Raw genomic sequence first — 26,261 nt, 5'->3', positions numbered from 1 at the left:
CAAAGTTAGTAATAAGAGAGAGAGAGAACAGTGATGAAGGACATTTTAAAGTTTAGTGGGAAGATATGGTAGGAGTTTAGATCTGTTAGGAGTCGAGGCATTGATAAGAGAAGATTGAGGGTGATTGAGTATCTATAGTTACAGTTTCCAGCAGGAAGATCAAGGTAATTATAGGTGTATTTGTTATAATCAAAGGTTTGAAAGTCAGGGATTTAGAGAAAGGACTGAGATTTGGGGAAAAAGTGACACTAGTGGTGATAGATGGAAGTACAAGTAAAGAGTTCAAAGTCTTAGGGGAAAACTGGGGGCAAATTAGGAGTAACTAAGGACATCAACACGTGAGTCTAGTAAAACAACAGTGAGAAGCAATTTAACTCTTTCAACATTGATAGTTATTAAAGTCATAAAATATCGCATTTGATTATAAGGGAACCAATACAGCACCAATGTTAGGGAAAAATACTTATTAGGGTTTAGGATGGGGACGTTTCTCCCATATGGAGAGATAATTATGGAGAATAAGCATTGTTATCAGGACCAGGAGCAAAAGGAGGTATAGTTTAGAAGAGGGTTAGGAGTGACTGTTCACTTATGTTGCGTAATGTTACAGAGAAAGGTCAGGGAGAATATGTGTACTTATCTAGTGCAAGCATTAGAATTTGTTCCGGTTAAGAATTATTGGTTAAAGGGCTATGTAATTCATAAAGTAACGCTTATAATGGAAGAGTTGAGGTCTGTTGTAGCCTCCACAGTCATTGAGGGAGTTCAGGAGGAGTAGAACTGAATGGACAGTAGTCACTCCAACAGTAGATAAGACACAGAGGATAATGGGAACTTTTGCACTAGAAGTAATTAGGGTTGATACAGCAGCTAAATCAACTACTTTAATGGTAACTTTGGAAGGGATTAGTGATACGATGGCAATAGCAAAAGAGGGAGTATGACATCGACAACAACTTTTCTGAAATTAAATGGGGAATGTTAGACTCATGGGTTATGTTACGGATGGAGAGTGCTGTCAATGATAGTACGAATAGGGTTAAAATAGGAGAACAGAGAGTAGTAGAGAGAATATAGATTCATCATGAAAGGACAGGATGAGATCTTTGATTTTGATGACAGACAGGGAGAGGTATCTGATCAGTACCGCTCGTTCTTCTGTTGTGGAAATTAGAGATATATATTAACTCATTCTGTAAGATCAGTGAGGAATCTTGAGGGTCCATGTCTGTTGAGAATTCCAGCACCAAACATGTTAGACGGTCGCGCGGCCTCTATCAGGTATGGGTCAGTCTTATGATTTGTCATGACTGTGGTATTGGCAACAGTCATTGACAGATAAAATAATGTCGTTGTTAGAACAGTGGTTTAAGCCTAGGGGTAGGTGGAATTGGGTTAAGTGAATTAACTTGTGTGCATTTGTTAGATGGAAAGTAAAATCAGGTAACAGCAAGCCCTGGAGCATTTCAGGTGAAACATTGAGGGATAAAAGTTGTTTAATAAAACATATGAGGTAAGGGGTATGTTTATGGGAAGATCAGAGTGTGATGTTATATGATAACTTTGGATAAGCATGAACATAAGGTTAGAGATGACAAATATGATGTAATTTTTGTGGACCAGGTAGTAGAACAGCAGGACTTTGATGGTTAAAAGATTAGCTTTTGCCTATGACTATGGGGAATTTTAGAGATATTTAGAGGGGGTTTGTGATGATAAAGTATATTTATTCTTACATTATGGATGGACAGGATTTGGTTACATGTCAACGTTGAAGCTTCCATATGAGGTTTTATCATTATAAGAGGGATAGCACTGGACACAGCTAAATCTAGGGTTAAAAGGGTGACATGGCGACATGTCATAGGCTTCAAGCCTATCATTGAAGGTTTGGGAGATCTGAAAGGATTTGGTTGCAAGATCAATTAGGCCAGTAGGGGCAGTGATGGGTCAGATTTTAGTTTCAGCTTTGATAACACTGTGTGATGTTTGTAATTGGTTACTGATCTTTGAGAAAGCTATGATATTGAGATAGGTTGGAGAATGATGCCTGGAGACAACACTCAGATGCCGGTGTTGACTGTTCCTGATCTGGAGGAAGATGGATGGACTACTGATGGATAAATATCATTTTTGATTATTGGATGATTTTTCAAATTTTTTTTTTTTCTCTCAATATTGGGGTGATGTTGGTATGATTTATGAATCAAAGGGGGGAATAGGTTTATGTGATTCATACATCATTTATATATCATTTTTTAAATTCTTAGGTGAAATTGAGGTTTAATTTGAAAGTGGTTGTTTTGCAAAGGATACTGTTTGGTCGTTTCTTTTCTTTTCATTCCAGAGGCATTTGGGGGAACATGTGGAGATTGAAATACTCAAACAAAGACAATATGAAGGGACAATATGACTGGAGGAGATGAAACAAGGAGGGTGTGGCTGATTCCATCATCAACAAGTCCATTGGAAGAGGGGACTACGGGGAGATGAAGTGTAGTGGACTACATTCCAGTGTCTGCAATGAAATATAGACATGTGTAATACATAATTGTGTAATAGTCTCAGGTATTAATTTTTGTAGAATGATGTTTGATGTTATTGAATACATGTGAGGATCTTAGATGTTTTTGTTTATTTCGGTGAATGTTTAGGGACAGAGAGGCTAGGAAGGGAGAGTTTCATTGTACGGTCCTATGGGTTGACCAGCCGTACAATGGATGTTATTGGATAGGATTTTGTTTGCAGGGGCTTACATGTGTATTTAGTTGCATCATAGTTTCAAAATGCATTTACATGGTTTATGAGGTTATCTGGAGTACCGACGGTGGTTGCCTGGGGCAGAGGGACCGTGAGAGAATTTTACTGTCTTGATTGATATGGATGGATGGCTGCTGGACAGTTTTTCGCTCTTACACTCCATAGAGATTTCTTCATATTTCATAGTAATGTATTCACACTTCATAAAGATAGTAATGTATTCACACTTCATAAACAGGTATTTCATAGAAAGGTATTTACACTCTAGAGGAGAATGTGTTTGGTTTAATGTTAAAGATACTCAATAAGATAAATGGTTAATAGTCATAATCCTATTCTGTTTGTTTTCGAGACGTTTATTTCGTCTCGAAGGGGGGAATATCGTATCTGAAGATTATGCCTTTGTTAAATGTTTTTCATGAAGAAATGGAATGTTGGTTGTGTTAGTAGCAAGAGGGAATGTTTTGGGTGTAACGCCACATCCAGCAGACCGGAAGTGTCTTGGAGACTGGGGATTGGTCAGAAGAGGTCAGCTTCATTGTTTATAAATAAGGGGGTTAGGCGAGGAAGACGTCAGAACGGCCAGGGCAATCGGGGAGCCGTTCTCCGGACACCGCGGGTCTGTATTTATGCTGTAAACCTCGTGATTTTAATAAAAGCCTCTAACACGATGCAGCATAACGGACTCTTTGTTGACAGCAATAATTGCCACCATTCATCAGATACGACACTAGCAATGATCAACAACCAACTTGACAGAGCTTGAATAATTATTTTTAAGAATAATGTGCAGATATTGTACAATCCTGATGTGCAAAGCTCTTATAGACTTACCCAGAAAGACTCACAGCTATAAAGGCTGCCAAAGGTGATTCTAACATGTATTGACTAAGGGGTGTAGATTGGTGAGATTATATATATATTTTTTAATCCAGTTTGAATTCAGGCTGTAACACAACAAAATGTGGAATAAGTCGAGGGGTGTGAATACTTTCTGAAGGCACTGTAACACACCTACACTGACACTCTTGCACACACACTCACACACTAATACTAACAACCAGACACTTACATACACACACTCGCCACCACACACTCACTACCACACACTCGCCACCACACACACACACACACACACCACACACACCACTTATGCTCCTGCCATACTGTTTATTATTATTATTATTTATATCCCAGTCAGTATTATCTGCTACCAGTCACTTTCTCCTAATCCCTCAATACTCCAGTATCCCTGACTACATGTACATATCTACCTCAATACTCCAGTATCCCTGACTACATGTACATATCTACCTCAATACTCCAGTATCCCTGACTACATGTACATATCTACCTCAATATTCCAGTATCCCTGCACACTGTACATTTGGTACTGGCACTGACACAGTATAAAGCTTCCTCTCTGTGGTACTGAACACTGACCCTGTATATAGCTTCCTCTCTGTGGTACTGAACACTGACACAGTATAAAGCTTCCTCTCTTATTTCTTATTTCTAGTGTTTTTATTTGTCATTATACAGTGAGGGGGAAAAAAGTATTTGATCCCCTGCTGATTTTGTACGTTTGCCCACTGACAAAGATATGATCAGTCTATAATTTTAATGGTAGGTTTATTTGAACAGTGAGAGACAGAATAACAACAACAACAATCCAGAAAAACGCATGTAAAAAATGTTATAAATTGATTTGCATTTTAATGAGGGGAATAAGTATTTGACCCCTCTGCAAAACATGACTTAGTACTTGGTGGCAAAACCCTTGTTGGCAATCGCAGAGGTCAGACGTTTCTTGTAGTTAGCCACCAGGTTTGCACACATCTCAGGAGGGATTTTGTCCCACTCCTCTTTGCAGATCTTCTCCAAGTCATTAAGGTTTCGAGCCTGACGTTTGGCAACTCGAACCTTCAGCTCCCTCCACAGATTTTCTATGGGATTAAGGTCTGGAGACTGGCTAGGCCACTCCAGGACCTTAATGTGCTTCTTCTTGAGCCACTCCTTTGTTGCCTTGGCCGTGTGTTTTGGGTCATTGTCATGCTGGAATACCCATCCACGACCCATTTTCAATGCCCTGGCTGAGGGAAGGAGGTTCTCACCCAAGATTTGACGGTACATGACCCTGTCCATCGTCCCTTTGATGTGGTGAAGTTGTCCTGTCCCCTTAGCAGAAAAACACCCCCAAAGCATAATGTTTCCACCTCCATGTTTGACGGTGGGGATGGTGTTCTTGGGGTCATAGGCAGCATTCCTCCTCCTCCAAACACGGCGAGTTGACTTGATGCCAAAGAGCTCGATTTTGGTCTCATCTGACCACAACACTTTCACCCAGTTCTCCTCTGAATCATTCAGATGTTCATTGGCAAACTTCAGACGGGCCTGTATATGTGCTTTCTTGAGCAGGGGGACCTTGCAGGCGCTGCAGGATTTCAGTCCTTCACGGCATAGTGTGTTACCAATTGTTTTCTTGGTGACTATGGTCCCAGCTGCCTTGAGATCATTGACAAGATCCTCCCGTATAGTTCTGGGCTGATTCCTCACCGTTCTCATGATCATTGCAACTCCACAAGGTGAGATCTTGCATGGAGCCCCAGGCCTAGGGAGATTGACAGTTATTTTGTGTTTCTTCCATTTGCGAATAATCGCACCAACTGTTGTCAACTTCTCACCAAGCTGCTTTGTGATGGTCTTGTAGCCCATTCCAGCCTTGTGTAGGTCTACAATCTTGTCCCTGACATCCTTGGAGAGCTCTTTGGTCTTGGCCATGGTGGAGAGTTTGGAATCTGATTGATTGCTTCTGTGGACAGGTGTCTTTCATACAGGTAACAAGCTGAGATTAGGAGCACTCCCTTTAAGAGTGTGCTCCTAATCTCAGCTCGTTACCTGTATAAAAGACACCTGGGAGCCAGAAATCTTTCTGATTGAGAGGGGGTCAAATGCTTATTTCCCTCATTAAAATGCAAATCAATTTATAACATTGTTGACATGCGTTTTTCTTGATTTTTTGTTGTTGTTATTCTGTCTCTCACAGTTCAAATAAACCTACCATTAAAATTATAGACTGATCATTTCTTTGTCAGTTTATTTTTATTTTATTTTTATTTTTTCAGTGGGCAAATGTACAAAATCAGCAGGGGATCAAATACTTTTTTCCCTCACTGTAATATTTTGATATTTATTACTGCACTGTTGGGCACTTCACTGTACTTTTGCATGTGACAATAAAAGGCACGTTTTAGTTCCTAGTGAATACTATCCAACTCCTAGAACTAGAATGACTAGAAAGGGGAAAAGCCCCTCTGACCAGGGCAATTTGACTGGTAAACTCATAGGCATTGTAATTCTATGCTCCAACTCATCCCCTTAGAAAAGGGACTGTGGACTTGGCACACGAAGAAAGGATGTTGATTGTAATCCCCAGCCTATAAATAAACTACAGACATACTGTCACCAGGGACCATTGTAGATTGTATTAGCTTGTTAGTTACATTGTGGCCATCCTGAGAACACAGCAAGGCCGTCACAACACAATGCCACTGTACATGCCTTCTGACAACACAATGACACTGTACATGCCCTCTGACAACACAATGCCACTGTACATGCCTTCTGACAACACAATGCCACTGTACATGCCCTCTGACAACACAATGCCACTGTACATGCCTTCTGACAACACAATGCCACTGTACATGCCTTCTGACAACACAATGACACTGTACATGCCTTCTGACAACACAATGCCACTGTACATGCCTTCTGACAACACAATGCCACTGTACATGCCTTCTGACAACACAATGCCACTGTACATGCCCTCTGACAACACAATGCCACTGTACATGCCTTCTGACAACACAATGACACTGTACATGCCTTCTGACAACACAATGACACTGTACATGCCCTCTGACAACACAATGCCACTGTACATGCCCTCTGACAACACAATGCCACTGTACATGCCCTCTGACAACACAATGACACTGTACATGCCTTCTGACAACACAATGACACTGTACATGCCCTCTGACAACACAATGACACTGTACATGCCTTCTGACAACACAATGCCACTGTACATGCCCTCTGACAACACAATGCCACTGTACATGCCCTCTGACAACACAATGCCACTGTACATGCCCTCTGACAACACAATGCCACTGTACATGCCCTCTGACAACACAATGCCACTGTACATGCCCTCTGACAACACAATGCCACTGTACATGCCTTCTGACAACACAATGCCACTGTACATGCCTTCTGACAACACAATGCCACTGTACATGCCCTCTGACAACACAATGCCACTGTACATGCCTTCTGACAACACAATGCCACTGTACATGCCCTCTGACAACACAATGCCACTGTACATGCCCTCTGACAACACAATGCCACTGTACATGCCCTCTGACAACACAATGCCACTGTACATGCCTTCTGACAACACAATGCCACTGTACATGCCCTCTGACAACACAATGCCACTGTACATGCCCTCTGACAACACAATGACACTGTACATGCCCTCTGACAACACAATGCCACTGTACATGCCCTCTGACAACACAATGCCACTGTACATGCCCTCTGACAACACAATGACACTGTACATGCCCTCTGACAACACAATGACACTGTACATGCCCTCTGACAACACAATGCCACTGTACATGCCCTCTGACAACACAATGACACTGTACATGCCCTCTGACAACACAATGACACTGTACATGCCCTCTGACAACACAATGACACTGTACATGCCCTCTGACAACACAATGCCACTGTACATGCCCTCTGACAACACAATGACACTGTACATGCCTTCTGACAACTTTACAGAAATCTACCAGCCAAGGAACGGCACAAACTTCAAAAGGGCAAAAACACATGATCGCGTCAGCATCATCAGTAGAACACTGGAGTAGAATTAGAACATTGAGAACACACCACACACTGTTCCACCAGTCGTCTCCTGTCTGTCCTCTGCCCAGAACACACACACACACACACACACACACACACACCACACACTCAACACACCACACAAACACACTTATTTTTCTTTTTCACAGTGCTGCTGGTGATGGTGGTGGTGCTGCTGGTTTTATCAGCCGGCTCTCCAGTGCCTCCCTGCTCCTGGAGGTGGCCGAGGAGCCCCCTGTGGTCCAGTGGAGAGGGGCTGCTGTGTGGTGACATGTCCCCTGACCCTGACCTCTTCTCTGGTGCTGTTGACTGGCCTGGACCTAGGTCTAGGACCACTCTCCCCACCCCAACCCCCGCCTCACCCCCAACCTCACCCTGAGGCTTCCCCACCTCTAGCATCACCACACCCCCAGCACCTGAGATGACGTCTGCTGCTGACGCCACGGCGGCCGCTCTCTGCTGGGCCTCCATCTCAGACAGGCTGTAGGCCAGGGCCATCTGTAGATCTTCATCCTCCTCTTCCTCGCTGGGGACGTCAGGGCAGTGGAAGTAGGAGGCTGAGCTGAAGGAGCGCTGGGCCATAGACCGGGGGCCGGAGCCAGGGCTGGGTCGGTGTGGATGGGTCTGGGTCTGGAGCTCCACTGGTACCATCCCCTCTGCCTGCTTCTGGAGGTGTTGCCTGGGTGTGTGTGAGGGCTGGCTGGGGGGTAGGTGGTCTCTCTTGCTGAGCTCCAGAGCCAAGGCCAACTCATCCTCCACACCTGGGGGACAGGAGGGGGACAGGAGGGAGACGGGAGGGGGACAGGAGGGGGATGGGAGGGGGATGGAGGGGGACGGGAGGGGGATGGAGCGGGACAGGAGGGGGACGGGAGGGAGGAGGGAGACAGGAGGGGGATTAGAGTGGGACAGGAGGAAGAATAACCCAGACCCAGCTAGTTCAACACATTCCGTTAGGAACAGTTGACAGGGGACTGGATGAGGGAAGGATGGATACAGAATAGATGGATTACCATTGATGAGCACTCTCTTCAAGACCCCGTCTTCCTCGATCTCAGTTCTCTCCTGACCGTTTTCTTTGATCCTGTTAACAAGAACAGTCAGTCACCGCCCATATCATCATATTTAGGGCGTGAGTAAACATGTTTCCCTCACATTTCATTGACCATGCAGAGACAAAAACACTGTCCCAAATGGCACCATATGCCCAAGTGTTTTGCACTAAATAGGGATGCAGATTTACTGACTTCTTGATGGTGGTGCGTTTGCCGTTGACGATGCGCGTAGAGGTGGAGACAGACTTGAAATTCCCCATCCCTCCTCCCATGCTGTTCATCCCATCCATTCCAGTCATGGAGGACGAGGAAGAGGTGAAGTCATGCACTGTGAAAGAGGAGTGACGAGGACCAGTCAGATCAACTAAACCTTGACCATTTGGGCGCTGGTCGAAACAACTAGTGCACTGCATAGGGAATAGGGTGCCATTTGGGATGCTACCATTGTGTTATTACTGACCTCCAGCGGAGGGGAAGGAGAAAAACCGGCTGGGGCCGAGCCTCGAAGTGCCAGGATGTCCATGGAAGCCACTGTGCATCCCTCCTCCGAAGGCAAAGTCATCTGAGAGGACAGAAATAACAGAGAGACTATGAGGACAGTAACAGAGAGACTATGAGGACAGTAACAGAGAGACTATGAGGACAGAGATAACAGAGAGACTATGAGGACAGAGATAACCGAGAGACTATGAGGACAGTAACAGAGAGACTATGAGGACAGAGATAACAGAGAGACTATGAGGACAGAGATAACAGAGAGACTATGAGGACAGTGATAACAGAGAGACTATGAGGACAGAGAACAGAGAAGCTATGAGGACAATGATAACAGAGAGACTGAGGACAGTGATAACAGAGAGACTATGAGGACAGAGATAACAGAGAGACTATGAGGACAGTGATAACAGAGAGACTATGAGGACAGAGATAACAGAGAGACTATGAGGACAGTGATAACAGAGAGACTATGAGGACAGAGATAACAGAGAGACTATGAGGACAGAGATAACAGAGAGACTATGAGGACAGAGATAACAGAGAGACTATGAGGACAGAGATAACAGAGAAGCTATGAGGACAGTGATAACAGAGAGACTATGAGGACAGAGATAACCGAGAGACTATGAGGACAGAGATAACCGAGAGACTATGAGGACAGTGATAACAGAGAGACTATGAGGACAGAGATAACAGAGAGACTATGAGGACAGTGAAACCAGGGTGACTATGAGACATATGAAGAAGCAGGTAGTGTTCAGCTTTGTGTGAACTGCTGCGATTCCCCTATGGACTGGTTTCCCGGTCAGATTTAGCCTAGTCCTCGACTAAGGAGCACATAAAGACATAGGACATTGTTTAAGGACCATAGGATATTGGTCAGACCCACCAAAGAAATTGGCGAAAGGATCCTGGCCTCCAAAGAATTCCCGAAACACTTCCTCTGGACTCCGGAATGTGAAGGTGAACCCTGGGAAGTCTTCTGGAGTGGGATGGCTACTGGACCCTGGAGGGAGGGAGGGAAGGGAGGGATAGATGTTGATTGATAAATACGGACACTAACAACATGTTTGATCAAAAACAGAACAGAATAGAATAGAACATTTCAAACTTGACTTGCGTAACCCCTGGTTCTATAAGAATACAGTGAGATACAGTATGTCACTTATGGGATACGCCTTAGGGCAGGGCACAAGCTCGAAGTATCCAATCACACAGCGTCTGTTGGAGACAGACGGGTCGAGTGGCAAATGAGGTGAGCAGCTCTCCTCCATAAAAGCAGCCTCTCGTCCGCCAACTGGTCATTCTCAAGCATACCTCTCTTCCTTGCGCTCTTGGGAGCAGGGAAAAGCGGTGACACATCTCACTCGTATTCTCATAGAACCGGGGTTACGCATGTAACCCAAAGTTCTATTTACTAACACCTGTTTTAGATGTGTCACTTACGGTATATATGGCCTACTCCCGTAACGCAGACATGCTCTCCGAAGCCAGGGCAGCCTCAACAGCATCACCCCTCAGAGGCTGAGGGCAGTACGCGCCAACGAAGGTGCAATTGCAGGGGGGCGCCCAAGACACGAAGACTTGGTTGGTCACTCTTGTGCCACGCGCTCGTTCTATCCAAGTAGACGCTGGACGTAAACGGTGGAGACGAACCTTCTTCCATAGAAGTAAACGGTGGCGGGTGGAAAGCATGAAGCTCTAAGGTCAAACGATTGTAACTGCTGACGCGTCACGTCCCAGCACGTGTCTTTGTGTGACGCAAAGACATCTACGGTGGCTAGACAGTATCTCTCCCAGATCTGGTTCACCACCTGAGCCAAGTTTTTTTCAAAACATTTAATCTGGTTTAGAATGATCAGGATTCTGTAATGCTCTGTTTTGCTATCCAGGATCAGATCGATCTGGCCATATATTTTTTTTTTTTGACGTTTTTTTTGTTTTTTTTCAGAAAATAATCAGATAGGATCATCCAGATGCCACAATCTGGATTTTTCTGTGATTTGAAATGTACACATCGCCATCTACTGGACTGGTTGTGCTACTACTTGAATACTGTCATAGGGAAACAGAGATGAGTAAACTACATGAATAAAAGATGCATAGACTAAAAATAATAGAGCCTGCATATCACTTATAAGTAAGTAGATGCATTTATTTAATAATCTCAATATAACAACTGACCACATACCTATACTGCAGTCAATTTAATAATAATAATATAATAATATGCCATTTAGCAGACGCTTTTATCCAAAGCGACTTACAGTCATGTCTGCATAAATTTTTACGTATGGGTGGTCCCGGGGATCGAACCCACTACCCTGGCGTTACAAGCGCCGTGCTCTACCAGCTGAGCTACAGAGGACCATTGACCTTTTGGTTTTCACACGTAAGAACGTTTTCTAAACCTCCTCACGTTTACATTTCTTGGTTGTAATGCCTTTGACCTTTCTAAATCCACCCTGAATCCACCCTTCTAGTGGGATCAATATAATCCAGATTTTTGGCATCAAAACTATCCTGATCCCTACCTTTTTTGAGTTTTGAAAAACGCAAAAACTTCTTTCAATCCTGAATTAAAAGGTGAAATTGGATTACCAAATCCCTTTCTGGAGGATCAGAATCACATTTTCATTTTTTTTTTTTTTTTTTTTTAACAATTCTAATATTTAATCCTATCCGATAGCCGAAATCCGCTCAGGTAACTTTTGAAAAACTGGGCCCAAGGGATGGCGTCTCCAATCCCCGTATAGGCGATTCCCTCTGGACAACAAGTCCCACATTCAATACGCCTGGGCCTTGGGTCACACGTAGTGAAAGTCGGTAATGTGAGAGCGTGTGCCACCCTGACGGTTGATGTATGCCACCACAGTCGTATTGTCTGTCCTGACGAGGATGTGACGAATTCGAAGGAAGGGCAGAAAGTGTATCAATGCATCAAACACTGACATAGTCCCGGTGGTACTACTGAGATGGTGGATGCCGTCAACCCCAGCACTCCGAGACACATTGTGAGCATGACCGAGCACCCCCTGTAGAACAGGGCAAGGCCGTCCGATAGTGTAGCCTGGTAAGAGAGAGAATCCAGCTTAACGGTATTCAGATCGTGCAGCTAACCCTGTTGCTCAGTTGGTAGAGCATGGCGCTTGCAACGCCAGGGTTGTGGGTTCATTTCCCACGGGGGGGGGGGGACCAGTATGAAAAATGTATGCACTCACTAACTGTAAGTCGCTCTGTATAAGAGCGTCTGCTAAATGCCTAAAATGTAAATGTATTCCATTCTCTGTGTGGGCAACAAACAGCTCTTTATCGGGTTTACCTTGAACCCTAACCCTGTGAGGTAGGCTACAAGGAAAGACGTGTCTCGAAGCGCTTGCTCCTGTGTAGGGGAGAAAAGCAGGTCATTGTCTATGTAGGCGGAGACTCTTAGCCCCCTGGTTCTCCGCCTCCACACACTTGCTGAACAAACGTCGAGCTAGTGCTAGCCTGAAGGGAACAGCGAGGTATTTGTAGGCTGTGCCTTGAAAGGAAAACCTGAGAGAACCTCCTGTGAAAATAAGCGTCCTGCAGGCCGACTGAACTGAACCAGTCGCCTTGACGAATAGAGTGAGTCAGCACGTTGAAATTAAGCATACGGAATAGAAGCCTCAATGGCTCTCTGCCGTTGGGACTGCTCTGATAGCCCCTTTGCTCTGGTATGCGAGCCGAGTCGCCTATCGCTGTTGACTGTGTACAAGGCCCAGGGATGGACAGCGCATGTGCGTCAGATCCCTGCTCCTGTAGCGAGTCTCCAAATAGTCTGATGACTCTCGCTTCCCAGTGGTGCCGGACCACCCTCTGGTGGTGTTGGAGAAAGTTTCCCCTTTCTCTGTGCTCTTGGCAAGCCGCATGGATGCGTCAGATACTTTTTTTTGTGTGTGTGTGTCGCAGTTGAAACAACACTGTGATTTGGGGACAGTGCTTGGTGGCGGCGACTGAGTGGAGAGCTGGAGCACGGTGGGGGGGGGGGGGGGTTTAGGAGTACAGCCTCTATCCCATTTTGATGGTGGGGGGGGGTCTGTACTCATTTTACATTTACATTTAGCAGACGCTCTTATCCAGAGCGACTTAGTGAATACATATTTTTATTTTTATTTTTTTATACTGGCCCCCCGTGGGAATCGAACCCACAACCCTGGCGTTGCAAACGCCATGCTCTATCAACTGAGCTACATCCCCTGCCGGCCATTCCCTCCCCTACCCTGGGCCAATTGTGCGCCGCCCATGAGTCTCCCGGTCGCGGCCGGCTGCGACAGAGCCTGGATTCGAACCAGGATCTCTAGTGGCACAGTTAGCACTGCGATGCAGTGCCTTAGACCACTGCGCCACTCGGGAGGTTACTCCACCCGAGAGTAAGCAGGACACGGAGTGAACTGTTGGCTGCCCCTCTCTACCACTGGGGACGTACCCCTAGGTCGGACGCCCCTTCTTCCCCCCCCAAGGTAATCAGGTGGGCGGGTGCGGTCGCAGCGAAGGGCCGCTTCCCCGCTGTCAGCCTCTGTTAGGAGAGCCGAACTGTAGGTTCGAAGCCTGCTGAGTCGCTGGGGGTTTTGCGTTACAGGAAACCTTGGAGCAAGCGAGTTGCCCTCTCCCTGCCGCGAAGCATTGACTCGTGGAGGGGGAGACCAGGTTGCCACGGTACCCGGGTCTACAGTGCAAGCAGAAGTTGAAGGCTTCACCTTCCTCCTTGCAAAGTTCTGACTCTTGTCGCATGGTGGTGACAGAAGGCCCATACAGTTTGTTCGGCACAATAGAACCGTTGAGGAAATCTGCCTTTTCCTTGTCCGATAGGCTGGACAAGTTGAGCCATTTGTGTGGTTAGCTAGCCTTGCAGCTAGCTAGCCAAGTTAGATAAAGCCTTGCGGCAAGGGTTAACCAAGTCTCGACAGCCAGCCATGTGGCGCTAGCTAAACTGAGACTGACGAGTAGAAAATGAATTCTAATTTGATGCAAAACATTATTTTTCGATCAGTCCTCAACACTATCGACAGGAGCTGAAGTCCTGCATTCGGCAGCGTTAACCTCACGGTTGGCCTGAGAACGGTTCAGTAGGAAGACAGACATCTAGTCGTGCTGGGGAGAGTTTTTATAGTGGCTGCCTTTTATGGAGGAGCTCATCTCATTCGCCCCTCGACCTGTCTGTCTCCAACAGACGCTGTGTGATTGGATACTTCCAAGCTTGTGACCCGACCCTAAGGCGTATCCCATAAGTGATCCATCGAAACGAGTACTAGAAATAGAACCACAAGAGATAAAACAGAGAGATTCCTTCCACCTGCGTTGTTGGGAATTCTGTCCTCGCCATAGGTATCATACGCCTCTCGCTTTCTTCCTGTAAAGACAAGGAGACATTATCTGACTGTTACTAAACACCAAGTCCACAGAAGAGTAGAGCAAGGGGTAATAATTAACAGGTTGTGGTATCTCTTACGGTCTGACAGAACTTCGTAGGCCTCAGCCAGCTCCTTAAACTTCCCCTCTGCCTCCTCCTTGTTGTCTGGGTTCTTGTCCGGATGCCATCGCAGAGCCTGTTTCCTGTACCTTCACGCACAAACACGGTGACATATTCAATACCACAGTAACTATTTTCAATAGCTAATGTAGGCCTATAATAGTGACTTCCTAAAATGTATCGTTACAGCAGCATCTTACTTTGAGAACCAACGTTTTGACAACAAAACTATTCCCTTTTTGGAGGGGGACAGCAAAGACAGGAAAGACTTAAAAGACTAAAGAAGACTATAAGAAACATACGCAGAAGACTGACAGGACACAACATCCGATGCAGGAGACAAAATCTGAGCGTTGAGCTTAAAGAAAGAGAGGATTGTTGGTAACTCAATGCCCCTCCAGGAGAGAGAGAGAGAGGGCCGGATGGGGATTAATCATCCTTATCGAAACGGCGCTGAGTCATGAAACGCAGCATGCGTCCCAAATGGCACCCTATTCCCTACATAGTGCACTTCCCTGTCTGGCTTTGGTCAAAAAAGTAGTGCACTATGTAGGGAATAGGTTGGCATACTTTGGGACTCAAGCCTGAGTCATTCATGTTTAAAAAGGCTTGTGTGTCTGTCCAGTAACTCTATCAGTCTGTGTGGTTCAGCTATCAATAGCTACTGTAGGGGTGTAGAGAGAAACCACACCATACTATTTAGCCTGTAGCTAGAGGTGTAGACATAAACCAAATCAGTCTACTACAGTGCCTTGTAAAAGTATTCACCCCCCTTGACGTTTTTCCTATTTTGTTGCATTACAACCTGTAATTTTAAATGGATTTTTATTTGAATGTAATGGACACACATAAAACAGTCCAAATTGGTGAAGTGAAATGAAAAGATTAACTTGTTTCAGAATATTCTAAAAAATAAATAACGGAAAAGTGGTGAGTGCATATGTATTCACCCCCTTTGCTATGAAGCCCCTAAATAAGAACTGGTGCAACCAATTAACTTCAGAAGTCACATAATTAGTTAAATAAAGTCCACCTGTGTGCAATCTAAGTGTCACATGATCTGTCACATGATCTCAGTATATATACACCTGTTCTGAAAGGCCCCAGAGTCTGCAACACCACTAAGCAAGGGGCACCACCAAGCAAGCGGCACCATGAAGACCAAGGAGCTCTCCAAACAGGTCAGGGACAAAGTTGTGGAGAAGTACAGATCAGGGTTGGGTTATTTAAAAAAATCTGAAACTTTGAACATCCCACAGAGCACTATTAAATCCATTATTAAACAATGGAAAGAATATGAAACCACAACAAACCTGCCAAGAGAGGGCCGCCCTCCAAAACTCACGGACCAGGCAAGGAGGGCATTAATCAGAGAGGCAACAAAGAGACCAAAGATAACCCTGAAGGAGCTGCAAAGCTCCACAACGGAGATTGGAGTATCTGTCCATAGGACCACTTTAAGCCGTTCACTCCACAGAGCTGGGCTTTACGGAAGAGTGGCCAGAAAAAAAAGCCATTGCTAAAGAAGAAAATAAGCAAACACGTTTTGGTGTTCGCCAAAAGGCATGTGGGAGACTCCCCAAACACATGGAAGAAGATACTCTGGGCTAGGGGTGTTACTAGCTAGGGGTGTTACTAGCTAGGGGTGTTACTAGCTAGGGGTGTAGTGATAAACCACACCAGTCTACTATTTAGCCTATAGGCCTGTTTTATAGTCAGTACATATAAACAAGATGAGCCAAGCAGGCCTAGTATAAATACACTGTATAGGACGTTAATGTTTTGACCCCCAAAGCAGCTCGTCTGCTCAATGTCTAAAATGTATGTTTTTTTTAAAAAACTGTATAGCTTTGTGTTTTATACTGTTCATGTGTCTGAAACTTTGCGTGCCGCTATTTGGGTCAGGTCTATCTTGTCAAATAGATTTTTTTATCTCAATAAGACTAACCTATGTAAAATAAAATATAGTATGAATCCTGTACTTACGCCTTCTTGATGTCCTCCGGAGAGGCGTTTCGTGACACTCCCAGAATGTCATAATAGTCCACCATGTCTTCTTCACTCACCCCAACTGCAACTGCTGACAACAACAACACAACCTCGTCAAGAGTAGAATACACTCGGGTAGTTTCTCGGAAGACATCTGTGGTAATGTGAATGAATCTGTCGAGGCCCTTTATTGTGACTGTAATGTCCCCTCTGACCTCATATTATCTTGTTGTGGCAGATGAATAGCCTGCAAAGGGCGGCAGGTAGCTTAGTGGTTAAGAGCGTTGCGCCAGTAACCGGAAAGGGACGCTGGTTCTAATCCCCGAGCCGACTAGGTGGAAAAATCTGTCGATGTGCCCTTGAGCAAGGCACTTAACCCTAATTGCTCATGTAAGTCGCTCTGGATAAGAGCGTCTGCTAAAATGACTAAAATGTAAATGTTGTTAAAGGCACAATCTTTAAGATTCCCTGCTGTTCAGTTATCATGTAAACACTAATTGATTCTTGAAGAGTAGCTTGTAATTCCTTTAGTACAACTATAATAACCATCATCTGAGGTTATATTACTCCATGGTTCATTTGTTATCATTTTAGTCTTTGTAAACAAACAATGTGTACCTTTTTTAAAATATGTTACATATCCCCAGTCCTCATCCTTCTGTTTAGCCTACCAAAAAACAGTGTTATGGTCACACTGTTGAAATTACAAATTGGGCCTTTTAACAGGTGGGCTATTTGACTTGTGAGCTCATTGATGATAATAATGATTCATGAAATGATATGATATCCTTGATTCATTCTCCCATTCAGAATGGAGCGTTATCTAGCCTGTATCAATCTATCCAGCACCAACAGGATAAACAGCTGACCGTGGGAACTATATGGTAAACTAATGACTTGTTACCGTCCACGGGTATTGAATTTGATCTTTTTTAGTTCATTCTTTACTGTAAGTGTGTCCCATTTCATCTTATCTCGTGACATACTTAATAGCCTAAGATAAGATATACAGTGAGGGAAAAACATTATTTGATCCCCTGCTGATTTTGTACGTTTGCCCACTGACAAAGACATGATCAGTCTATAATTTTAATGGTAGGTTTATTTGAACAGTGAGAGACAGAATAACAACAAAAAAATCCAGAAAAACACATGTCAAAAATGTTATAAATTGATTTGCATTTTTAATGAGGGAAATAAGTATTTGACCCCCTCTCAATCAGAAAGATTTTCTGGCTCCCAGGTGTCTTTTATACAGGTAACAGGAGTGCTCCTAATCTCAGCTTGTTACCAATCAATCAATCAGATTCCAAACTCTCCACCATGGCCAAGACCAAAGCTCTCCAAGGATGTCAGGGACAAGATTGTAGACCTACACAAGGCTGGAATGGGCTACAAGACCATCGCCAAGCAGCTTGGTGAGAAGGTGACAACAGTTGGTGCGATTATTCGCAAATGAAAGAAACACAAAATAACTGTCAATCTCCCTCGGCCTGGGGCTCCATGCAAGATCTCACCTCGTGGAGTTGCAATGATCGTGAGAACGGTGAGGAATCAGCCCAGAACTACACGGGAGGATCTTGTCAATGATCTCAAGGCAGCTGGGACCATAGTCACCAAGAAAACAATTGGTAACACACTACGCCGTGAAGGACTGAAATCCTGCAGCGCCCGCAAGGTCCCCCTGCTCAGGAAAGCACATATACATGCCCGTCTGAAGTTTGCAAATGAACATCTGAATGATTCAGAGGAGAACTGGGTGAAAGTGTTGTGGTCAGATGAGACCAAAATGGAGCTCTTTGCCATTAACTCAACTCGACGTGTTTGGAGGAGGAGGAATGCTGCCTATGACCCCAAGAACACCATCCCCACCGTCAAACATGGAGGTGGAAACATTATGCTTTGGGGGTGTTTTTCTGCTAAGGGGACAGGACAACTTCACCACATCAAAGGGACGATGGACGGGGCCATGTACCGTCAAATCTTGGGTGAGAACCTCCTTCCCTCAGCCAGGGCATTGAAAATGGGTCGTGGATGGGTATTCCAGCATGACAATGACCCAAAACACACGACCAAGGCAACAAAGGAGTGGCTCAAGAAGAAGCACATTAAGGTCCTGGAGTGGCCTAGCCAGTCTCCAGACCTTAATCCTGGAGTGGCCTAGCCAGCCTCCAGACCTTAATCCCATAGAAAATCTGTGGAGGGAGTTGAAGGTTCGAGTTGCCAAACGTCAGCCTCGAAACCTTAATGACTTGGAGAAGATCTGCAAAGAGTGGGACAAAATCCCTCCTGAGATGTGTGCAAACCTGGTGGCCAACTACAAGAAACGTCTGACCTCTGTGATTGCCAACATGGGTTTTGCCACCAAGTACTAAGTCATGTTTTGCAGAGGGGTCAAATACTTTTTTCCCTCATTAAAATGCAAATCAATTTATAACATTTTTGAAATGCATCTTTCTGGATTTTTTTGTTGTTATTCTGTCTCTCACTGTTCAAATAAACCTACCATTAAAATTATAGACTGATCATGTCTTTGTCAGTGGGCAAACGTACAAAATCAGCAGGGGATCAAATACTTTTTTCCCTCACTGTAATAGGATAACTTGTTAAAGGAACAATCTATTAATACACTGTAAGTGGGCTGCAATCTAGGTGTATTACTGTATTAACACACTGTTAGTGGGCTGCAATCTAGTTGTATTCCTGTATTAATACACTGTTTATGGTTTGCCTTCAACAGGTGGGATATGACTCATGAGCTCATGCATCGACAATGACTAATGATATCATTCAGAATGGAGCGTTTTGTAGCATGTATCAATCTTTCCAGCACCAACAGAATAAATCGCAGACAGTGGGGCCTGTAAATAAACGAATGACAGTGACCATCCACGGGTATTTCCCCCTGAGGTTGGCAAATGCGCCTCGAGTTCTCTAGAAGCCAGACACAATATTATGTGGTTATTTCCAGCTCCTCCCGAGAGAGACCTGACATATGACAGCTGCCACCAACACACACACACACACACACATCCACACATGCGTCGGCCCGCCGGAGCTAAGGTGTGAGATTAAAATGATATGCTACATTTGAACATTGGAATGTTTCAGACTAGACAAATGTTTCAATTTTAAGACGTATACACATTGTAACTAAATATTGCCTAATATGTTAAACGTGTAGGGTACCGAACATTGGAATGGCGATGTATAGTGTAGGGAACTGGTAGGCTATATAACTTGACGGGAAGTCCACACGCAAAAAACAGGGCTACGCATGAATGGATAATGAATATGGATAGACTACTGTACCTTTTTAGGAGTACCAGCAAATTATTTTGGTGTCTCAATCTCTCTTCTTAAAATGGAAATTAGTTATTATGGACAGCTTCGTTCGTGACAGGCGAACAGAGGGGGGTCCAGCGGTCCACGGAAGAATATACAGTAATTTCAGAATCTCTATGAAAATGTATGCACTCACTAACTGTAAGTCGCTCTGGATAAGAGCGTCTGCTAAAATGACAAAAATAAATAAATAAATAGAAGTCCACGGTATGAGTTGGCCGTATTCCTCGGTGGCCTGCCCCGCAACATAACGCCGCAGTCCCGTTATCTCTCCCCCTCACCCTTCTCTCGGTATATCTCCACGTGACCACGTCACAGTCAGCTGAGGCAGAGAGAAATAGAACGTCTAGAACATACCAGTGTTTTGGAACTTCAGTCGCCCCGCCCTGTCTGCTACTTGCGTCCTGATAAATGTAGTCATACAAATTACTTTGACGATAGCAATTACTACTCAAATATAGGCATTCAGGCAACTTTAACCCAACTCAAGGGAACATAACTGAACGTGATCCCATGGACCAGAGTGAACTGAATTAGACACACTACCAAACAATTTATTTGACAGCTATATATACACCTCCATGATGTATTATACAAACACGTTTTGTGTAATGATTTACGGAAGCATAGAGCTGTCCAAATAATTCCTAAATGTTCTTGATTTAGCGGTAAGGATAACAGTAAACAACAAACAGTTCCACAGCCATTAAACACAGCCTGTTGATAATAGAATCACTCACATTCATTCAGTGGTCACTGATGTCATCTAGTGGCCGGATTAAGAAATGTCAGAAGGACAGCCTATGGTCTCGGCCTACTCACTTGGAACTGTAATAAGGCCCATCTTATGAGAACACTTGTGGAAATAGGCAGAGCAGCATCAAAACATAGCTGGCCATGTATAAACACTGTAAGTAGCCAACAAATAGTCTCCCGAGTGGCGCAGTGGTCTAAGGCACTGCATCCCAGTGCTAACTGTGCCACTAGAGATCCTGGTTCGAATCCAGGCTCTGTCGTAGCCGGGCCGCGACCGGGAGACCCCGTGGGGCGGCGCACAATTGGCCTAGCGTTGTCCAGGGTAGGGGAGGGAATGGCCGGCAGGGATGTAGTTCAGTTGATAGAGCATGGCGTTTGCAACGCCAGGGTTGTGGGTTCGATTCCCACGGGGGACCAGTATGGAAAAAAATAAATATATATATGTATTCACTAACTGTAAGTCGCTCTGGATAAGAGCGTCTGCTAAATGACTAAAATGTAATGTAAACATAGTGGGCCTTTTTAAGACTCCTTAAATGAAACATCTGTGTCACTTTTCCATCTGAATCATTGTGTGGACATCAGTGAGTTCATAGTTTTACTAACATCTCTGGGAGTTACTTATAATGTATACCTTCCAGGCCTTTACTATTCCAGCAGTCGTGAAGCATGTTCTAGTCTAGCGGTCGTGAAGCCTGTTCTAGTCTAGCAGTCGTGAAGCCTGTTCTAGTCTAGCAGTCGTGAAGCCTGTTCTAGTCTAGCAGCTGTGAAGCCTGTTCTAGTCTAGCAGTCATGAAGCATGTTCTAGTCTAGCAGTCATGAAGCCTGTTCTAGTCTAGCAGTCGTGAAGCCTGTTCTAGTCTAGCAGTCATGAAGCCTGTTCTAGTCTAGCAGTCATGAAGCATGTTCTAGTCTAGCGGTCGTGAAGCCTGTTCTAGTCTAGCAGTCGTGAAGCCTGTTCTAGTCTAGCAGTCATGAAGCCTGTTCTAGTCTAGCAGTCATGAAGCCTGTTCTAGTCTAGCAGTCATGAAGCCTGTTCTAGTCTAGCAGTCGTGAAGCCTGTTCTAGTCTAGCAGTCATGAAGCCTGTTCTAGTCTAGCAGTCGTGAAGCCTGTTCTAGTCTAGCAGTCGTGAAGCCTGTTCTAGTCTAGCAGTCATGAAGCCTGTTCTAGTCTAGCAGTCGTGAAGCCTGTTCTAGTCTAGCAGTCATGAAGCCTGTTCTAGTCTAGCAGTCGTGAAGCCTGTTCTAGTCTAGCAGTCATGAAGCCTGTTCTAGTCTAGCAGTCGTGAAGCCTGTTCTAGTCTAGCGGTCGTGAAGCCTGTTCTAGTCTAGCGGTCGTGAAGCCTGTTCTAGTCTAGCAGTCATGAAGCCTGTTCTAGTCTAGCAGTCGTGAAGCCTTTTCCAGTCTAGCAGTCGTGAAGCCTGTTCTAGTCTAGCAACCACAGCCATAAAACAATCTTCTTTGAAGCTGCAGCCTGAACTTATCAAAACTTGAGTTTTTACGAGCTGCTTATTTGAAAGTCAATCATGATCATCTTTGAGACAAAAAATAACATTTACAGTTGAGTTGGTTTATGACGCGTTTATTGAAAACCCAGACAGAACATGACTAGATGTAGCAGAGACTGTTAACACCGCAGTGGGGAATGTGTTGCTATCATGTTAAGTGTAGGCCTCCAACAGTCAGTGTTGGAATGTAGGGTGGCTAACACCTAGTTTGTTTAACCCTTTAATATTCCTCTCCCTCCTCATCCTCTTCTCCCACGCTGTCAGTGCCCACCTCTTCATAATCCTTCTCCAGGGCTGCCATGTCTTCTCTGGCCTCAGAGAACTCTCCCTCCTCCATGCCCTCACCAACGTACCAGTGCACAAAGGCCCGCTTGGCGTACATCAGGTCAAACTTGTGGTCCAGACGGGCCCAGGCCTCAGCAATGGCTGTGGTGTTGCTCAGCATGCACACAGCCCTCTGGACCTTGGCCAGGTCTCCCCCAGGAACCGCCGTAGGGGGCTGGTAGTTGATCCCCACCTTGAAGCCAGTGGGACACCAGTCCACAAACTGGATGGTACGTTTGGTCTTGATGGCAGCAATGGCAGAATTGACATCCTTGGGAACAACGTCACCACGGTACAGGAGACAGCAGGCCATGTATTTGCCATGACGAGGGTCACACTTCACCATCTGATTGGCTGGCTCGAAGCAGGCGTTGGTGATGTCAGCGACTGACAGCTGCTCGTGATAGGCCTTCTCAGCGGAGATGACTGGGGCATAGGTGGCCAGAGGGAAGTGGATACGGGGGTAGGGCACCAAGTTGGTCTGGAACTCTGTCAGATCAACATTCAGGGCTCCATCGAATCGCAGGGAGGCAGTGATGGAGGAGACGATCTGGCCAATGAGCCTGTTGAGGTTGGTGTATGAGGGACGCTCAATGTCGAGGTTCCTGCGGCAGATGTCATAGATGGCCTCATTGTCCACCATGAAGGCACAGTCAGAGTGCTCCAGGGTGGTGTGGGTGGTCAGGATGGAGTTATATGGCTCCACCACTGCTGTGGACACCTGGGGAGCTGGGTAAACGGCAAACTCAAGCTTGGACTTCTTTCCGTAGTCGACAGACAGACGTTCCATCAGCAGGGAGGTGAAACCTGAGCCAGTGCCTCCTCCAAAGCTGTGGAAGATGAGGAATCCCTGGAGCCCAGTGCACTGGTCAGCCTGAATGGAGAAATGGTACAATAACATTATTAGATATGATATTACGCTAGTAAGAATACAATGTAGAACCTGTTTGCATTTTCTACCTAGAACCATAAAAGGGTCCTTCGGTTTGTCCCTGTAAAATAACCCTTAATGGTTCCACGTAGAACCTTATTACCCTACAAATAACCTTTTTAGAACCCTTTCGTTCTGAAGAACCTTCTTGAATAAAAAGTGTTCTATCTAGAACCCTTTCCGTTTAGCAGAACCCTAGTTAGAGCACTATGTCATCAAGAGTGTAGAAAGATGACTCACCAGTTTGCGTGTCCTGTCCAGAACCAGGTCAATGATCTCCTTGCCGATGGTGTAGTGACCGCGGGCGTAGTTGTTGGCAGCATCTTCCTTACCCGTAATGAGCTGCTCGGGATGGAACAGCTGGCGATAGGTACCTGTCCTAACCTCATCTGAAAGACAAAGGTAGATTCCGAATGTCCGAATATTGCGAATATGAGAATATTCAAGTATCGGGTATTTGGAATATTCAGAAGTCAGAATATCTAAATGTTTGGAATATCAGAATATTCGGAATATCTTCCGACAGAATATGAAAACCCGCATTCAAAGATGGGCTTCCTCTAGGATGGATTTCCTCTAGGATTTCAGAGGAGTCTCATCTTACCGATGACAGTGGGCTCCAGATCAACGAAGATGGCACGTGGGACATGCTTTCCGGCTCCGGTCTCACTGAAGAAGGTGTTGAAGGAGTCGTCTCCACCTCCACAGGTCTTGTCGCTGGGCATCTGTCCGTCCGGCTGGATCCCATGCTCCAAGCAGTACAGCTCCCAACAGGCGTTGCCCATCTGGACTCCGGCTTGGCCCACATGCATAGAAATACACTCACGCTGAAAAAGAGAAGGTACAAGAGATCAACGACATGGAAACTTGAATCAAATCAGGTGTATACACATTTAAGACAGTGAAGTGTTGGAAGGAGTGGATTGATAAAATAATGGTTGAAAGACATTTCAGACCGTCTCAATTGTATTGTATCTCTGCAGAAACAATCATCAATATATTACTGTAAGATCCATATGGTAAGTGAAAGTAAAATAAAAAAAATAAAAATAAAAAAAAGAATACAGGAGGGATATGGTCACCCATTTAGCGAAATTGCATTCAAGCAAAGTCATTGGCTACATATATATATATATATATATATATATATATATGTATCTATATATATATATATATATATATATATATATATATATATATATATATATATATATATGTACAGTATATGTATGTGTGTGTATATATATATATATATATATATATATATATATATATATATTTGCGAGAAGAAAAAAACATATTGGGGATTGGAAGTGATGCAGACAATTACATTGATGGAAGTTACAATCTATCTGCAATATTAAAGCTGATCTACCCCCTAATTAAAAAAAATAAAAAATAATAATAATTGGCTACACTAGGCTGTCCCGGTTGGATTCGGCTAAAAAGTGTGACCACAATCTTGAGTGTATGACATTAATAGAGATCAATAGTAATGGTGTCTTTTTGTAGCCATTAACAGAGGCTAACCCCCCCATGGCTCATTGGCCAAAGCCTATGGGGAAATTAATCTTTATTTACATTTTTATATAAAATGCTGAAAATAAGGTCTGTGGTAAACACAGGCTTAGGAGATCTTATACGTTTTGTTCTATGAGATCATCTTCATCAGCTAAGGTCACTTTTTGAAGCATTTATGTAATCAAAACAAGCACATAAAGGCTTTATAATTCGTGAAGGTCATGTGAACTGACTGATATTATCCCATAGACCAAAGCGTATAAGATCCCCTAAGCCTGTGTTAACCTCAGACCTTATTTTCGGCGTATATCCCAAAACCCTATTCTTTCCCCATTAATTTCCCCCATAGGAATGTCCAACGTAATTTTTCAAATCCTCTGCCATTTGACAAGAGATCGTTTTTTTTTATGACCCTGTATCTTTAAGAGCAGAGGACCAGAGACGAAAAGGTGTGCCTTGTTCCTGTGAGCCAACCCTCCTCCTCTCTCTCCTCTTTTTTTCCCCTCCCTCCTTTTCGCTCTCCTCCTCTCCTCTCCTCCCTCCCTCCTCTCCTCCTTCCTCTCCTCCCTCCCTCCGGTCCAAGCTGCACACCCATTGCAGTGTAACAGCAAGAGATATCTCTCACAAGACCCTAACAGAGAAAATGGCTCCCATCCCAGATCACTCCTCCCTGTTCTCCTTTGTACTCAATCATTCCATCCTCCTCTCACAATTGCCGGAATCTCGTAAAAACATAAATTTTTTCACAGAAAATGCATGTTTCTATTCGGAAGATATTTGAGGTTTTCTATCTAAACAGTGGATAGTCTATGAACAAGTAGAACAATGACTCAGTACATATAATTTTTTTTTTAAATATAATATATTTTTTTAACCTAAATTACAATAAATCACATTTATCCCTTATCAGTAGTATACATAATATCTGAAATCTACATATAAAAAAGAGGAAGGGCAGAGAATCACATGATCTTTAAGTAACAGAATAACCACCATCATCCATATGCTTTCCCTCCAGACAGAAAGAATCTACATCAGCTGTCAGCACTCACCATTTTGTCTGGTTTTCTTTTCCTTCACAGGCTGACGTCGAGGATTCAGAGGAGAAGGCAGAACTGGAGGAGAAAG

General features: G+C 44.4%; 2 protein-coding genes across 2 annotated transcripts; both read right to left on the bottom strand.

Moving 5' to 3' along the window:
- Positions 1-7,695: 7,695 nt before the first annotated feature.
- Positions 7,696-20,140, bottom strand: LOC311117872 (dnaJ homolog subfamily B member 6-like; the record flags this gene model as incomplete). The annotated part of the gene is made up of 10 exons (XM_084192774.1): positions 20,059-20,140; positions 16,744-16,837; positions 14,737-14,846; positions 14,581-14,637; positions 10,153-10,269; positions 9,226-9,327; positions 8,958-9,093; positions 8,724-8,794; positions 7,836-8,474; positions 7,696-7,706 (listed from the first exon to the last, which is right to left on the bottom strand). The coding sequence occupies exons 2-10, from the start codon at positions 16,806-16,808 to the stop codon at positions 7,696-7,698; spliced, it is 1,308 nt and encodes a 435-aa protein (XP_084048900.1). The 5' UTR covers positions 16,809-16,837; positions 20,059-20,140.
- Positions 20,141-22,415: 2,275 nt separating this feature from the next.
- On the bottom strand, positions 22,416-26,261 carry LOC311117875 (tubulin alpha chain-like). The gene is made up of 4 exons (XM_084192777.1): positions 26,186-26,261; positions 24,217-24,439; positions 23,853-24,001; positions 22,416-23,555 (listed from the first exon to the last, which is right to left on the bottom strand). Exons 1-4 carry the CDS (start codon positions 26,186-26,188, stop codon positions 22,578-22,580), a joined length of 1,353 nt encoding a protein of 450 aa, XP_084048903.1. The 5' UTR covers positions 26,189-26,261; the 3' UTR covers positions 22,416-22,577.

The sequence above is a fragment of the Coregonus lavaretus genome, assembly GCF_964263955.1.
Source record: "Coregonus lavaretus genome assembly, contig: HAP1_SCAFFOLD_2300, whole genome shotgun sequence".
In the NCBI taxonomy this organism is placed as follows: Eukaryota; Metazoa; Chordata; class Actinopteri; order Salmoniformes; family Salmonidae; genus Coregonus; species Coregonus lavaretus.
Note: the sequence above shows the minus strand (reverse complement) of the source record. Positions and strands in the feature narration are given on the sequence as shown.